Source organism: Microcaecilia unicolor, chromosome 12, assembly GCF_901765095.1.
Source record: "Microcaecilia unicolor chromosome 12, aMicUni1.1, whole genome shotgun sequence".
NCBI classification, from domain to species: Eukaryota; Metazoa; Chordata; class Amphibia; order Gymnophiona; family Siphonopidae; genus Microcaecilia; species Microcaecilia unicolor.
Genome location: NC_044042.1, coordinates 61,604,513 through 61,622,494, shown reverse-complemented (window position 1 = coordinate 61,622,494; position 17,982 = coordinate 61,604,513). Strand labels below are relative to the sequence as shown.

General features: G+C 42.8%; 1 protein-coding gene across 1 annotated transcript in view; it reads right to left on the bottom strand.

The window, feature by feature from the left end:
- The window catches only part of KIRREL3 (kirre like nephrin family adhesion molecule 3), a 1,393,929-nt gene that overhangs the window by 34,209 nt on the left and 1,341,738 nt on the right, over positions 1 to 17,982 (bottom strand). Inside the window, exons 14-15 of the mRNA XM_030221488.1 lie at positions 15,390 to 15,497; positions 2,260 to 2,369 (exon numbers count right to left, since the gene is read on the bottom strand). Of these exons, the coding sequence (XP_030077348.1) occupies positions 2,260 to 2,369; positions 15,390 to 15,497 (218 nt within the window). The remainder of the gene's footprint in view (positions 1 to 2,259; positions 2,370 to 15,389; positions 15,498 to 17,982) is intronic.

Genomic DNA, 17,982 nt, shown 5'->3' with positions numbered 1-17,982 from the left:
TGAGGAGGGTAGGGAGTTTCAAAGGCATGGACCCTGGATGGAGAATATTACGGAATGGGTGTGTTCATGGGATACTTGTTGATAAGTTGGTTTGGTAAGTAAATGTTGCTCTTGGGAACTAAGTGCTCTGGAAGGAGAGTAGGGTAAGAGAAACTGATCAAGGTAAGCAGGTCCTTGTAGGTCAACATTTTGAAGACTAGTAGAAGCAGTTTATATGTAATTCTATGTGTGACTGGGAGCCAATGTGAAGCTTTTAGAAGAGGTTTTATGTGATCAAATCTTTTTGCCTTATGAATTATGCGAATAGCTGTATTTTGTATTATAAACATGATGTAGATCTTTAATGCGAAGGCCTTTGTATAACAAATTGCAATAGTTGAGCTGTGATATAACAAGGGAATGTGTTAGCACATTCAGGGCCAAAGAATGAAGAAGCAATTGGACAGATTTAGACGAAGCCTGAACAGAGAGCATTGTATTATTTGTCCTATTTGTGGTCGAAATGTGAGATTTGTATCTATAAGTACGCCCAGAATTCAGGTAGATGAGTAGAGAGGGACTGGAATGTGATTAAGATGAACAAGGAGATTTGCCATGGAAGATGTAATATTGCTAAAAAACAAGCGTTTAGATTTTTCAGGATTAAGAATAAGATGATTTTCTTTTAACCATGTTCACCTTCATTTTAGAAACAATTTTCTGCAGTTTTTGGGGGCCATTTTATAAAAACACCTAGGAACATATGTGGTTTAAAAAAAAGGGCTACAGTAGGTGCCTGATTGACCTCTTAAACTAGGTGTCATTTTATAAAATTACTCTCGTTATGTATATGTAGCAAAATTTAATATTATAAAAGTATGAAGCTCAATTAGAAATTCTTACATCATTGTTCTGGGAAGGATGGTGGTAGAATGATCATGACTGTTGAGTTTATTAAAATCTTGGGAGGAGGGAATTGGGGTCTGAAGGTTAATTGGTGGGAGGGGGGAATATTGGAGTGAAGGCTCATCTAGGACACCAAATGAGGGGATCACTTCAAGCTGAGGTCATTTTCTGGCTTTTACAAGAAAAGATTTGCTATTCTTAAAAACAGGGATATTTTTCATATATTTTTTATACAGGGCCTCTGAGAGATAGAGCCGGGCCCGGGGCAGGGCCACCACTGCCGCCCCTGCCCCCACCCCATCACCCCACTTGGGCTGCCACCGCCCCCTTCTTGCTTGGGCAGCTGTCCCCGCCCCCTTAGCTTCCTGCGTCTACTCTTCTCCTCCCTCGATCTGTCACTCTCGTTGTTCCTATGTTCCGGTGCCAAGGTTATCATGTTAATGCAATCACCCGGGTCCTGACACACAGGAGCAGGAGAGAGACAGTCCTTGGCTCCAGGCTCCCTTGGGAGGCCGGGCCCAGGGAATCTTGCCCCCCTGTTCCTCCCTTGGCGGCTCTGTTTTTATATTGTAGTTAAGTTGCTGAGTTAATTTTATAGTTTTTAGATTAAGGTATTATTTAAAAAGAAGCTTTCTTGTTTAGGTTTTTGTTTTATCTGGCATTAATACAGGAAATTCAAAAGAGGAAGGCAAATAATATTGTTTTAAGATACTACAAGACGAAAAACGTCATCACGTGGCAGAGGGACATTTTTCTGTCAAAAATGTCCAAGTTGTGATTTTTGACACATCGATTTTAGTCATTTTGCTCCATAGTTCATCCAAATTTCAAGTGGGTGTGTTTTGGGCAGCACCAAAAGACAGATGTTTTTCTGCAATAATGGAACACATTGAAAAAGTGGAATTGCTTAACAAATATTTTTGTTTGGTGTTCACCAAGGAAGAACTGGGAATATATAACCACAGAAAATGGCCCAAAACAGGAATGGACGTGAGGTGGATCTTGATCCAATTTCAGAAGACTGTGTTCATGAGGAGCTAGCTGACCTAAAAGTTAACAAAGTGATGGGACCAGAAGGGATATATCTGAGGGTATTAAGGTAACTAGGGAAAGTTTTAGTATCTCTGCTTTTTGACATTTTCAATACTTCCTTATAAGTGTGAGTAGTTCTGGAGAACTGGAGATGGGTAGATGGGGTTCCTCTCTAGAAAAGTAGAAGTAAGGAGGAAGCTGGGAACTACAGGCTGGTTAGTTTGACCTTGATGAGTAGATTAATGGAGTTGGGGAGGGGCATAAATTGAGAGCCCTGCCCAAGACCTTCCTGTGTCTTATAGCAATAGGAGGTGGACTGAAGGGAGTAGGTGGTATGCATACCATCAGCTGCTTGATGGTTGGGTGCTCTTCACTCTCCCGCCCAGCGGCTGGCTCCTTGTGCACAATCTCTACACGGATGTCATTCTTGGCTGAGACCACTCCTTTCAAGTCTGAGGAAAAGAAACAGAGACAATATGTTAGTTGCCCAGACTAGAAGCAGGCACAGGACCTATGAAGAAAGGAATTTGAATATATTCGCAGGTTTACAGCTAGGAAGGAAGTATCCCCCATATTTTTGTATCCAAAACATCTCAGAGAGCTACCCTGTTCTACCCATCTAAAACCTATGACACATGCACATACTTCCTTTCTTCCCAACTCCCTTCTCACACATTCCTGAATCCAGAGCACATGACACAAAAACACACCTGCCAAAATCCTACAGACCGAGACACCACCAAGTCAAGGGCCTTTTACTTAGGGTCACAGATATCTTCAATGAAATGAATCTGAAAATCCCAGCGCCAGTCTTGGTGAATATTGGGGTGAATTCCTTTATACCATGGCCACTATACCATTTTAAAATATTTGTACAATTTTCCAATGATTGGTGGTTTTCAAAAGGACGTCCAAGTCAATATAGGCACATACAAGTCAGAATATTCCAAATGGACGTCCATCTCACATGTATTTTTGAACAGGATACAGCCTGTTCGAAAATATGAGATGGACATCCATGCACTAGAAACATCCAGTATGAACAATTTACAAACTGAAACATCCAAATTTTTAATTGTGAGGGGGGGGGGGGGGGAACAAGGGACATGACGTCTGTATAGCTGCGTTCTTAGGAAATGGCCACACAGATGACACAGAGCAGAGGGTCAGCCTAGTGGTTATTGTACTGGACTGCAAATCAAGGAACTCAGATTCAAATCCTACTTTAACTCTGTTTTTGTAATTGTGAGCCCTCTAAAAACAGAAAAAATATCTACTGTACACCACTTCAATAGCCTTCAGGCGTGCAACTACCTTATATATTTAGGTGCAGTAGGCATTTTTTTGTTTCTAGAGGGCTCACAACTTAAAACAAAAAAATTGAAATAGGATTTGAACCTGGGTCCCTTGGTTTACAGTCCACTGCTTTAACTCCTAGGCTACTCCTCAGACCTGCTTCCGTCTCTGTTAAAAATGCCCATAATACCTGAAGCTGTTATACAGCCTGGTATCCCCTTCTGGTTTCACTTTCAGGGGTGAGGGAGGGAATAGAAACCATTCGAGGATTAAGGAAGTGCCATGCCTTAATCCCTCCAGTGGACAGCTGCTCAATCAGCGCCTTTCTGTAACCTGGAAGTTCCTGAATCAAGTCTAAATAAGAATGTCTTTCTTTTTAGACATGGATGTGTCTTTCCCTTTGGTAATTGCTGTTGGATGTCCAGATTTCAGTCCCTTCCTAGTCCTGCCCAAAACATGTCTAGAACATGGCCCCTTGCTATTTGGATATACTGCAGTGTTGGATGGCCCTATTCTGCCTTTGCAAAATCGGGAGTTGGACATTTCAAGCATATGGACATCCATTTTGGCCTTTTGAGACATCCATAGGTTTTGAAAATGAGTGCCCTTATTTAGCACACAGAGTGGCACATCCCTGAAGACCTCTTTAGATCTACAGTAAATGATTTCTGATAGTAAAGAACTTGCTGAGCCTTGTGGAGACAGTCCCAGTTTGAGCTTCACCAGATGAAGACACAAGAGCCAGTTGTGGATTAAGCTCTTTGGAGTACTAAGATCACCAAAAATTCAGATCTCTGGCTGACCATAAGGAATTCACATTCATTAGAGTACATATGGGCCCTGTTTACTAAGGTGCACTAGCTCTTTTAGCGCGTGCTAAAAATTAGCATGTGCTAACCATGTAGACACCCGCAGGAATATTACGGGCTTCTACATGGTTAACGTAAAAACGCAGAATTGGGTGGCTCTTTTAAACTTGCCACGGGCAGTTTTCACAGTTACGGGTTGCTTTCTTTTAAAAAATTTTTGCCACACCAGTTTGCTGTGCCGGTTGGTCCCCCTCCCCATGCTGGTTGCTTTTTGGGGCATTTTTTGGACCTCCTCACCTCGAGGGGGACCTCCCTGCACCTTACGCAGCGCCGAAGGGTACTCACTCCCCCCAGCTCCTCAGGTAGCTGCTTTAAGTGTCGGGCTATTTTTGGCCACAAATTGGGCTGGGGAATTTTCAGACATCTGGCAACTCCTCCCCATTCCTCTCCAACCCATGTCAGTAGCAGAAACAGCAATTAATCACATGTCATCTGCTGCCATAGGGACAGTCTTCTGATATGAGCTGAGTGTATTTCATTCTTCATACTATCATGAGTAAAGTGGTGTGGTAGCTGTGTTAGTCCACTTTTAAAGGTAATAAATAGAAAGAAAACAAAGCACAGAAAAGAACATAAGATGATACCTTTTTTATTGGACTAACAATCCATTTTTTGATTAGCTTTCGAAGGTAACCTTTGAAGAGATACCTTTGAAAGCTAATCAAAAAATGGATTGAGTCCAACAAAAAAGGTATCATCTTATTTTCTTTTCTATGCTTTGTTTTTTTTTCTATTTATAACCTTCATTCTATCACAGTGACCCCGTGACAGCAAGAAATGATGTGTTGACCAGCCCAAAATTCTGACGTTGCTGGCACCCCCTGGTCACTATCCCCAAGATTCTATATAGGTCGCTCAAATTTGGGCACCAATTAGGTGCTAACAATCAATAATTGGAGTTAACAAGCACTTAATTGGTAGTTATTAGGAGTTGGGCATGGATCTGCCCTACGCCATATTCTATAACATACGTGCCTAAATTTCATAGCTCACAACTCCAATGGGGGTGTGGCTGTGGGAGGGGCATGGGAAGGTCAGAGACGTTCTCAGAAATTAGGCATTTGCCAGGGCTGCCAAGAGACTGACCCAGGCCTGAGGCAGGGCTGCTGCCCCCCCCCCCCCAGGATCACTGCCTCCCCTCCCCACAATTGTCACCACTGCCACTATTGAAATACTTTGTTGGCTGGTGGGGATTCCGATGCCCTGCCAGCAGAAGACATCTTCCACCAGCGCTGCTTTTCTGCCAATTACCTGCCCTTGCGGCTGCTTTTTCTCTCAGGGCATGCTCGGTTTCAAAACTGATCATGCGGATCTGATAGGAAAAGCAGCCGCTCAGCTGGGCAGAAGAGCAGTGCTGGAGGAAGACCTGCAGTGTCTGCTCCTCCGGGTCCTCCCCAGCCTCCGAGGGGGGCCTTGCCGTGGTGCCAGAGTTTTCTATCTCCTGCTCCTGTCGGGACGTGATCACTCGGATCCCGTCAGCAGCAGGAGAAAGAGAGAGAGACCCCGGCCCAGGGTCCCCTTAGAGGCCCATGCCCAGGGAATTTTGCCCCCCCCCCGCCCCTCCCTCTCGGCGGCCCTGGCATTTGCATGCCTAACTGCTGTCTGTTGAGTGCAATGACTCAATATTATGTCCCAAACATCCAACTTTAACTGGCACAGTTCAGTCTCTCACATAAGTTATTCTCTAGATTTTTTTAGGTTTTTTGATTTTTTTCGGAGATCATCAGATAATTTCATCAGCAACTCCCATTTGGAGGCCATCTTTTCTCTTCATTTTTGTAAGAACAGACTATGAGCAAACCTCTACCCTGATGAAGAATCTCGAAACTCAGCCTGGTTGGCAGAGGTTTGATCGAGTTGCAAGGCTGCTGTTTTAAGTTAAGTACATAGTGTATGATGTGAAAACAGTGAAATGTTGAAAAAAAGTCTATATAATTTAAAAAGTTTAGATATAAAAAAAAATTATCGGGTGGATCTATGAAGATATACACAGCGCTATGATTAGTGGGGCGCTGTGCCCAAATGGGAGTTGCTGATGAAATTATCTGATGATCCCCGAACAAAATCTGAAAAAACCTAAAAAAATCTAGAGAATAACTTATGTGAGAGACTGAACTGTGCCAGTTAAAGTTGGATGTTTGGGACATAATATTGAGTCATTGATGAACAGTCCCCACTCCAAAACTGTGAGGTCACGTTAAGTTGATCCGTTGAGTGCAAGCATTTAGCCTAGTCTCTGGCAGGCGTAAGAGCTTATGCCCAAAGTTAGGTACAAAATGTGCTCTAAGCTAGTATTCTGTAAAGGTTGTTCTGAGCAGAACGCCCTTTACAGAATACTAGCTCAGTTTCAGATCATCCAGTGCCTAACTTTGGATGCCATTTACTGAACCCCTATACGGTTCACCCTACCCAAACAGCAGCACTGCATACACTGTCCCTCAACAGAACAGCGGCAACATATGCAGCTGCGGTATAAGCTTTCCTTACATAGCTACAAACAAAAAAAGCAACACTGGGCCTTCAAGGCTGGGCCAACAGGACTATTTTATTGAAAAATGACCCGACACGGGCCGTGTTTTGGCGTTAAGTAATGGCTGCCTCAGGGGTCAGAGTTCAGTTGTAAATTATACAAGATGTATAAATGTCCAATGCCTCTGAGAATAAAATAAAATAAAAAACTTCTGAGCCAAGCTGTCCTGTCGGGAAGGACAGCCACGGTCAACTCCTGTGTTAGCCGTTCCTTTCATAAAAACAATTTGCAATTTCAAAAGACACAAATACCCCTATATGGTTCACCCTACCCAAACAGCTGCACTACATACACTGTCCCACAATAGAACAGCGGCAACATATGCAGCTGCGGTGTAAGCTTTCCTTATATAAGCTACTTCATTTAAAAAAAAAAAAAAAGTACAGCAGTGCAAGCTACAAACACGCACAGTGCCCCATTACAGAACAAGCACTGTTTAGGTAGTAGCAATGTGATCTTCCTTAAACTGCCCTTCTAATGTTTCTCAACCTTGTCCTGGAGGCATCACCTATACAGGTAAGGGAGTAATTCAGGTTTCATGCCCATGGAGTATTTCGCTTCCCTGCTGAGACCATCAGTTACTGCTAGATTGTGATGATGAATGCTGTGAACTGGACTGCAGCCACCAGCTTGCTTTATGGCTGTCATCAAAAGGCTTTTAGGCAGTGATAATTTTTAGTTGCTAGCAATATGAGTCAGATTTGAATTGGCAACCTGAACAAGAATGACTCTTTAACTCTGAGTCGAGGAGAGAGTGGAGGAGCATAGCACATTGGCAGTGGAGTCTGCAGTTGCCCCAGACTGTATCCAGCCAATTGTGTTAGCAGGCATTTGTGATACCTGCCCTCTGTGAGATTTACTGGAGGGCCTCCAGAAACTCTTTAAAGAGCATTGGCCCTGTAGTCAAGTTGGAAGAGAGTGGAGAAGCACAGCACATTGAGAACAGAATTTACTGTTGCCCTGGACAGTCAAGTCAAGTGTGTCAGCAGGCACTTGTGAAACCTACCCTCTGTGATTTCACTGCTCAGGTGTGCCGCCACAGGTGCATGTCCAAAGGGGCATGCCCTGCCCCTTGGGAGCCCCTTGGAACACCACATAAGCACTGTTGAAGTTTTATCTGTGAATCTTGGCATTTGGATTTATGGGTAAGCATAAGTTTACATCCAAAGGTACTGCAGTGTCTTGTTTCAGGCACAGCCTTACTGATTGCTTCTTCTTCATCTTTGTCATAGGATGGGGCTTTTCCTAGTTTCACTGAATGTACCTCTCTTCCCCTCCAACAGTTTCATTGACTATTTCTCCATGTGGTTCTCCAGTGGTTTCATCATCACCTTTGAAGATGTTGTCACCGGGAACCCCAGTTTCCTCTGCTTCTCTTTCATATGTTTCCTTGCCAAAAGTAGTGTCTTTACATGGAGAACGGTAATTGGAGTTGGATGCTGGAGATAAAATATTTCCTTAAAGGACAAATGTTTGTTTATTATAAGGCTGGAAGGATTGCTTCATAGGATAGTCACCCAGGTATGCACTCTTACCCAAGAAACACTACCACATTTTCAAATGTGGATTCAAATTTTGCTAAGTGGAAAAACATAATGTGACCTTGGGGCAATGGACAGTTAAGTGATTTACCCAAGGTCATAAGGGGCTGCAGTAGGAATTGAACCCAGGTTGCCAGGATTAAAGCCCCCTGCACTAACTCATTAGGCCATAGTACACAAAACTTTCAAAAATGAAAGTTACCCCTCTAAACATTTGGTACCTTTTTGCTCGGGGGGGGGGGGGGGGGGGTCACATATAGTAACATAGTAACATAGTAGATGACATCAGAAAAAGACCTGCATGGTCCTTCCAGTCTGCCCAACAAGATAAACTCATATGTGCTACTTTTTGTGTATACCTTACCTTGATTTGTACCTGTCCTTTTCAGGGCACAGACCGTGTAAGTCTGCCCAGCACTATCCCCGCCTCCCAACCACCAGTCCCGCCTCCCACCACCGGCTCTGGCACAGACCGTATAAGTCTGCCCAGCACTATCCCCGTATCCCAACACCGGCTGTGCCACCCAATCTCAGCTAAGCTCCTTAGGATCCATTCCTTCTGAACAGGATTCCTTTATGTTTATCCCACGCGTGCTTGAATTCTGTTACTGTTTTCATTTCCACCACCTCCCGCGGGAGGGCATTCCAAGCATCCACTACACTCTCCATGAAAAAATACTTCCTGACATTTTTCTTGAGTCTGCCCCCCTTCAATCTCATTTCATGTCCTCTCGTTCTACCTCCTTCGCATCTTCGGAAAAGGTTCGTTTGCGGATTAATACTTTTCAAATATTTGAACGTCTGTATCATATCACCCCTGTTTCTCCTTTCTTCCAGAGTATACATGTTCAGGTCATCAAGTCTCTCCTCATACGTCTTGTAACGCAAATCCCTTACCATTCTCGTAGCTTTTCTTTGCAACGCTTCAATTCTTTTTACATCCTTCGCACTATAACTGCAGATCTCCTCTCTTTAGGCTGTTTCTGTCTTTGCTATTAAAGATTCTCTTACTTTACATTTCAAATTATTGATAATGGGAAATGCATATAGAGGAAGGAACTTACAGTTCTTAAATTTTCCTTTTATAGGTTTGTTGCTACCTGAAATTTTGTTAAGAAAATATTTCAAGGAGTTTTAAACATTTCTTCAAGTGATACTTTATATGTTGCTAATTTTTTCTATATACCAATTAATGGTGAGCAGAGCTGCAGGGTGATGAGGAGGCATAAGTATATAAGTATTGCCATACTGGGACAGACCAAAGGTCCTTCAGCATTCTGTTTCCAACAGTGGCCAATCCAGGTCACAAATACCTGGCAAAATCCCCAAAAAGTACAAAACATTTTATGCTGCTTATCCCAGAAATAAGCAGTGGATTTTCCCCAAGTCCATTTTAATAATGGTCTATGGACTTTTCCTTTAGGAAGCCGGCCAAACCTTTTTTAAACTCCGCTAAGCTAACCTCCTGTACCACATTCTCTGGCAACGAATTCCAGAGTTTAATTACATGTTGAGTGAAGAAACATTTTCTCTGATTCATTTTAAATTTAGTCTCACAAAGCTAAAGGTCTTACAGGTTTCTTTAGAGAACTCTCAAGATAACGTTTCTTCCACAGCAACTCTCCTTGTTATGGGCTCCTTTTACCAAGCATTTGTAAAAGGGGCCCTGCAGTGGTGTCAGCGCACAGGTTTGCTGTGCATCAAGGCCCCTTTTTACAGTCGCCGGTAAAAGGCATTTTTTTTTCAAAAGGAAATGGCTATGTGCTAAGCCAAGGCATTGGCGTGTGGCCATTTCCTGGGGGAGCTCTTACCGCCTTCTATTTAGGAGGCGGTAGGGACTCTGGCGGTAACCCAGCATGGCCCGATTATCGCCGGGCACGACCCCTGCGCTAGAAAATAGAAGCGTATATTCTTGCTCTGTAATCACAGCGCACCAGAAGCCTGAACTACCGCCGGGCTCCTGAGCGAGCCTGGGGGTAGGGCCAATTTTGAGCGTTGCGATGTGGTGTACGGCTATTTGCATATGAGAAAGATAAGGTTTTTGTTATGAAGGCTTATTTTAGGGAAAAAGATTTTTATTTATTTTATTTTTCTTACATTTGTACCCCGCGCTTTCCCACTCATAGCAGGTTCAATGCGGCTTACATATTATATACAGGTTCTTATTTGTACCTGGGGCAATGGAGGGTTAAGTGACTTGCCCAGAGTCACAGGGAGCTGTGCCTGCGTGGGAATCGAACCCAGTTCCCCAGGACCAAAGTCCACCACTCTGCTTCACAGAAAATCTTTTTGGATCCTAAAATCTCCGGTGTTAGATTTAGGGGCTACTTTTTCCTGAAATTCCTGTGTAAATGTATGCTTTCTTTTCAGGGTAATTTGTAGATTTTATACAATTGGAGAAAGTTCTTGATGAATATAAGGACTGACTTTTCCCAGGGCTATTTAGTATTTGTGTCTTTTGAAATTGCACTGTTAAGTTGAGAGGTTCTCCCTTGCTTATTTTCTGGAGTTTTATCTTTTTCCTTTAATGCTTGTCTTCATGTGGGCTAGTTGAATTTGTAGAGGCAAATATTTTTGGTTTGTTACATTTGTACCCCGCGCTTTCCCACTCATGGCAGGCTCAATGCGGCTTACATGGGGCAATGGAGGGTTAAGTGACTTGCCCAGAGTCACAAGGAGCTGCCTGTGCCTGAAGTGGGAATCAAACTCAGTTCCTCAGTTCCCCAGGACCAAAGTCCACCACCCTAACCACTAGGCCACTCCTCCACTCTATACTGTGTGCATTATGTTTTTCTGTATTACCTATATTTTGTTCAAAGTATGTTTCAAAATTGCAATAGAAACAAATAAACAACCCCCCCCCCCACATACACACACTAAGTCAATTCCCGCTAGCCATCAATGTCCTCATAATGATAGCACCTGACCGAACCCAGAATTTTTGGTTTCTACTGAAACTGAATCTGCAACTGAAACTGGTCACTCAATTTTGGTAGAAACTGACACTGTAAATGAAATTGCCCCCCCCCCCAGTAACAGCAGCCCCCAAGATTATACCCCCTCCCCCTACAGTTACCCCTGGCCCCTCCTACCTGCCCAACACCAGTAGGCCCTCCCCGGGCCTAACCTAGAAAGCCCTGGCAGTCTAGTGGTCTCTTCAGGGGCAGGTACGAACTCCACTTGTTCCTGCCCCATTAGGGTTGTCAATTTTTGGCCAAAGAAAAACCTGACACCTGCCCCGTTCCATGCTCCGCTTATGCCCCTCCCTTTTCCCAACCTCATACCATGCCCCAAGTCCCCTGCCATGCCAACTGTTGTACCCTTGTCCCGCCCCTCTACAACCAACTGTCCACACTAGGGTTGCCATCTCAAAAGAAAAAACTGCCACATGTGCATACGTTCTATGATTATTTCACAAACTTTACATAATAGAAAATGAGCTCTAGTAGTCAAACTCTGTAAGAAAAAAACACCTTCTGGACTTATATATTGTAGAAAATCTGTCATAATAAAGCAGTGCTAATGTCCAGGGCAGGGCAGAGGAGTAGCCTAATGGTTAGAGCAGCAGACTGGGAATCAGAGTGCCCAAGTGCCCCTTCTGGCCTTAGGCTAGCCTCCATTGCCTTGGAATGGCCAGGGGGTGGCACTGGCAACCTCACCCCATTCAGGGTCTGTCACCAACCATCACACTTGCAATGGTCCCATAAGCATTTCACAGCTTGTTCCTTGTGGGCAGCAGAGACTGGAAAGACAGAATGTCCAGGACTCAAATAGTAACAACCCTACTTATAAACATGCAGCATCCTAGAACACCAATATACTTCTTACCGAAAATACAGACCAAGTCAGACTGCTACAGATGCCTACACAGAAAATAAACACTAGCAAAATTCCACACCTTGGTCACATGCACATAACACACAGACAGACCCTCAATAAATATGAAACAAGGGACCGCATATCAGTAATAGAGATATGAAGACATAAAGACAACTAGAAATCTCGAAAACTTAGGTGCTGCATGTACAGCAATACTAGAGAAGTTGAAACTGAAATGTAAGCTATCAGAGAAGTACATTTGGCAATACTGACATATTCCAATTAATAAATTCAGAACAAATATTGTTTATTTATTTATTTATTTTTACCTCTGTTATCTGAGCATTTTATTTTTCCATGTGCTTTGGTCCCAGTGTCTCTTTGTTGCATTGCTCTTGTCAGGGTCCCCTCTCCATTTCACATTTCATCTCTCCATGTCCACCATCCATCTTCACTCTATGTCTCTAATGCGTCCTGTCCAGTATTTCCCCTCTATGTCCCTGTCCCTATGCTCACTCCATGCCTAAGATCTTTTTTCTATATCCTTGTCCTATTTCTTGTCCAGTTTATCCCCTCTCTTCCCCTTATCCCACAACCCCAACCTGGGGCTAGCATCTCTCCTTCTTTCTCCCCTGCCTCCCCCTCCCCCAGTTTGGCATCTCACTCTCTTCCTTGATTCCCTGGCCCTGTTTCTCTCTCTCTTCCTCCCTCAACCCCCCTCCTCCTCCAGGAGTCCAGCACCTCTCTTCTTTTCTTCTTCCTCCCTACCCTGATCTAGTATCTCCACCCCTTACTTTCACACTACCCCCCCAAGTCTGCCATCTCTCTTCCCCTCCTCTCACTTCTCTCATCCCCTGCTCACTTCTAAAAGCAGTGAGTCACCAGCATCCAAAAAGACACACTAATTCCTGATGCCCCAGGCTTCTCTCTGCTGCTCTGCCCACCCACTAGAAGTTGCATCAGAGAAGGTGGAATAGCAGCAGAGAGGAGCTCCGACAGCAGGAAGTAGTGTGTTCGCCTGGATGCTGGTGACTCACTACTTTTGGAGGACCACAGTATAGAGAAGGAGGGAGAGATGCTGCTGAACCTGCAGGAGCCTGGGGTTGAAGAGAGGTCAGAGCTGCCAGATTGGAGGGAGGGAGAAAGGAAAGGAAGGAAGAGAGAGTTGCCAGACCGGTGGGGGGGGGGGGGGGGGGGGGGCAGGGAGAGCAAAGGCAGAAGCCCCCACCCTTGCGGCTTTTCTGATGCTGGTTTTAATTCTCTGCTGCAGCCAGTCTGGCCACACGGAAAGGGGTTAGAAAGAACTCCATCAGTGCTGTACATGTTTTCTCCACTTGTTTTATTTAATTCAAGAGGCTATGTATGAACTTTTCTTTATAATAATCTTTGCTATTTCTGGGACCCTACATTTATATAGATCAGGCTGCTGTGATGCCAGTCATCATCAAAACACCAGGCAGGCAATCCATACAGACATGTGGTGTATATAAACATGGTGTTAGAAGCTAGACTGAAGAATTAAAACCTAGGGACTGTACCTTTAGAGAATGTAAAAATATAAACAAGAAAATACTGAACTAAGGAAAAGGGAGAGCTAGGATTTAAAACTAAAGAAGGAGAATGATGAAACAAGCAGACAAATTAATGCACCAGAAGATAATATTCCATAGAATGAAAACTCAGTGCTAAGGGTTCATCCATTGAAAGCTGAAGGGATGGTGGCTCAAAAGAAATTAAAAAGAAATCATAATAGATATGGTGGTGGACATCAGGAACATGTTTCCAATAGTGGCTACAGGATTATAGAAAAATAAGGTTATAGAAAATAAAGGCAGAAGTTAAACATGCATGAGACATACATAAATGGACCTTAGAGCAGAAGACCACAGATGAAGACAGCACAACAGGCAATCATAAATTGACAGACTGAGTAGGCCGAATGGTCTTTATTCACCAACATCATCTGCGTTTCAATGATTTGAGGATTATTCCTGCTGCCTCAATCATGTATTTACCAGCTCCTCTTTGCCTTTTTATTCTTACATGATGTTAAAAGTAAAATAATTGTGACTCCTGAAGATGCTATGAGAACAGACCCTAGCATCTCTCCTGCAACACAATTTTCTTGAAATTAAACTGGCATTTCCTTCGGCCTTTGTGTTAGACCAATCTATAAAGACATGGCTGAAAATAAAGGGAAAGATTAATGACTTCCCTACGACTCATTAGTTTAATATAAACATTGGTAGCAGATTCAGGGATTGTTAGAAATACAAATATCAGCACCAGTTTTCTGCTATGTAAATACTTTTGTGCTTTCCACACTGGCTGACTGGAAAGGGAAATGGGACTTGATATTCTGCCTTTCTGAGGTTTTTGCAACTACATTCAAAGTGGTTTACATATATTCAGGTACTTATTTTGTACCAGGGACAATGGAGGGTTAAGTGACTTGCCCAGAGTCACAAGGAGCTGCAGTGGGAATTGAACTCAGTTCCCCAGGATCAAAGTCCACTGCACTAACCACTAGGCTACTCCTCCAATGGAGGCCTTCATTTTCTGGATCCAGAAGAACTTTACAGTTTTATGTACAAAGCTCAAGCAGACACAGTAGAGGGTAACTGTTAACAAACTGGAGAAACACACAGCAGCCAACTGTATCCTATTTACTCACTTTTACAGGTGGTAAACATGTTTTCAATGTAGGATTACTAGCCAATACTCTGTCGTTTTGGTATTTGTCTTGTGTGAAGTTTTGGGTTAAGTGACTATTAATTACATAAAAATGAATTCCAAAAATTGGAGAAAGATTAACAGCCCCTGAATGTGATAGATTAGACTACTCACTTGACCAAAGTTGGTAATGGTTGATCATAACAAAACATGGCAATACTGTACTTTTGATTCATGACTGTGGTCCAGAATGTCTGTTCAGACAGAATAACAGCACAGCGTTATGGCTACTCTATTCAACCACTGTTAAACCAGTAATTCCATCATATTACTATTTGTTGCGATCTAGTCAGCCATAGTTAAAAATGACCATCTGGTTCTATGTCAAGGGTCATAGAGTGAGTTAGTCCTGGTTTTCCTCCACTGCATGTAGGGAGATGTAGTTCTGTTTTTCTTAAGAGAACTCAACTAGGAAATCAGAATTACATCTTCATGCTTACAATGGGACTAAACCTAGACTGACTCAGCCTGTCTTCCTTGACATGGAGCTACATAGTTGCTGTAATCAGTGTCAAAGGGGCTGTACAAACACAACTGGCAAACAGCTATGAGCAAAACATGGCAAATCAGGGTCAGCCTTTGACAGAGTGACCACAAACACATTTCTACTACAGATGACTGAATCTGTCGTTAAATTTTCCTTTGTCTACGATACCACATCCATTAGAGAATGAAATGGCTTACTTCTCTGTGAGCGAGCACAGCAGAAAGCCACAATAGTGGCCATCAGGACGAGGAATGCGACTCCAGCTCCTACAGCCACTCCTATGATTACAGCCATCGGTATAGATTCTGCAAGAAAAGGATAGAGGGCAAATCAGCTGGAAGATAGGTTCCTCATTTTCTTTACCTATCCTATTCACTGCACACACCTGTCAAGGCCTTACCCTTACTCCGAGGGAAAGATTCCTCCCCACTCTCAAATGTAATGGTCTGACCAAACATTTGAGGTGATAGATGCCACCTGGAACTGACGATAACATTAAAAAGCCCCTTTCAACATTATCAGTCAATTCTATGCATTTTTTTCCAATGAGCAGAATTAATAGGATAAACTCTAAGACTCCCATTGCATAGCAGTTTGTATCAGACCAGGTTTTATGGTGGGTGTCACTTGCCATAAGTTTTATCTAAAGCTGGCCAACTGTTACATTAGTAAATGCGACACTGTGGCCAAGAAAATGTCAGAATTTAGTGATTTATCTTAGCACAGACAGATAAATGATAGAGTTTTAGGTTTTAATTATATAGTGTTAAACAATTCTCTCTCTATATATATTACAGAGTATTAACATTGCTATATTCACTCAGAGGAGCTGTCAAAATAGTGTTACATGTCCAAGACAAATGCAGAAAGCACAGTGCCCACTGCCCATTTACTGTCACCATGGCTATTATAACTTGGCAGTCGCACCCAATGTGATGACATCCCATATAAGAAAAATGTGAAATACTAAATATAATATCTTAGGAAAGGCAGGTCCCTCACTGTACTTCTCTGTACATTTTCAGTACTCTTTCCTTGTACTCTTTGCACCAAAATTTCTCTTTTCCCCTCCTTTTCTTGATCTGCTGATCCATTTTATTATTTATTTATCCATTTATTGATTTCAAAATAGCTGTTTATTTGTGTTAACAGACCTCACAACAAGGTACAGACGAAAACTCAAATAACAACAACCAACAAATGACTATGAATGAACAAGTCAATAAAACAATAAACAACAATATTAAATAAAAACCTCTTTCAGGTCAACATGTACAGACAGCAAACAAAGTGGAGTAGAGGAGTAGCCTAGTGGTTAGAGCACCGGTCTTGCAATCCAGAGGTGACTGATTCAAATCCCACTGCTGCTCCTTGTGATCTTGGGCAAGTCAATTAACCCTCCATTGCCTCAGGTATAAACTTAGATTGTGAGCCCTTCTGGGACAGAGAAATACCCAGAGTAACTGAATGTAGCTCACCTTGAGCTACTACTGAAAAAGGTGTGAGCAAAATCTAAATAAATAAAGGGTCTTAAAAAAAATAATATAAAAACATTTTCCCCCAGAATGCGCAATAATCAGGGCATGAGGTGGTGGAGGAACTGTTGGAGTCCACTGGGACTTAGATGCAGCACAGAGGAGCTGCCTTCCTAATGGCCAGCTAGGTCAATCTACAACAGCAGATAGAATTCTTTCTCACATCTGGATAAATCTACACAGGGTGTGACCCCCCCAGAAAGAGTCACTAAGGGGCCATATGGCAACCTGGAACTACCGCTGGCCCAATGCAGCCTTCGGTGGTAGTTTCATCTTGAGCGAACAAAAATATTTTTGTAATTTTTACCATGGTGCTAACCCAGTGGTAATCGGGCAGCACCATGCATTGCCTGGTTACTGCGGGAGCCCTTACCGCTATCTCAGTGGGTGGTGGTAAGTGCTCCCACTGCATAGTTACGTGGTAAGTAGTAGCAGAAAAATACAATTATCAGAAATGTTGTTTAAATAGCCAGATTTCCAATTGTTTCCTGAATGATAAATAGCCCTTTCTAAGATTAGCTGTGCAGAATTAATGACTCATAAGCACACTCGCATAAGCGACAGTCATTTTCTAAGCTTATTTTATTGAGGCAATCTGTAAATCAAAATGAACAAAGAAGGTAGGCAGGATGAGTAAAATGTGAGCCTAATGCTCCCCACATCAGAGGGTACAGAGTCAACTAAAAATCTCCCAGCACTATTTGTCTGTACTCACTCAAAAAGGTGAACCAGGACAGAACATTCTCATCTACATATGAAGTAGATCTTCAAGTATCTTCAGTAGCAACTGATGCAGAAAAAACAGCCTGCACAAGATCATTACAGAGACTACTGAAAGGGTCTCTGTTTGGTGGTCAGCTTGAAAGTCCCATTTGCAGTGGCTCAAAGGAATAAAACTTATCTAAAGAAGACTGAATTTGACTTAAAATAGCTATCTCAAATACTCTTGCCAAAATTGGGATGTTTAAGTCTGGCCTGAAATTTGGCACTTACTGGTATTAAAAATGTTTATATATGGAAAGTAATAAGACTTCATGTAAAGAAGCAGGGCATGCCAGGTTGCCACACCAGCCTTGGTCAAACCTAACACAATATTCATAATCTCTGTGCTTGTAACTCAGTAAAAATGGTTCATGACAATACCTTTTTGCGCTTGGCCACAAACTATCAGTTGCTTACTCTCTGCTCATAGATCATTATATTATCCATTTTCTTTCTGGCTAGAATTTTTCTGTGAATGTAGGACACCTCATTG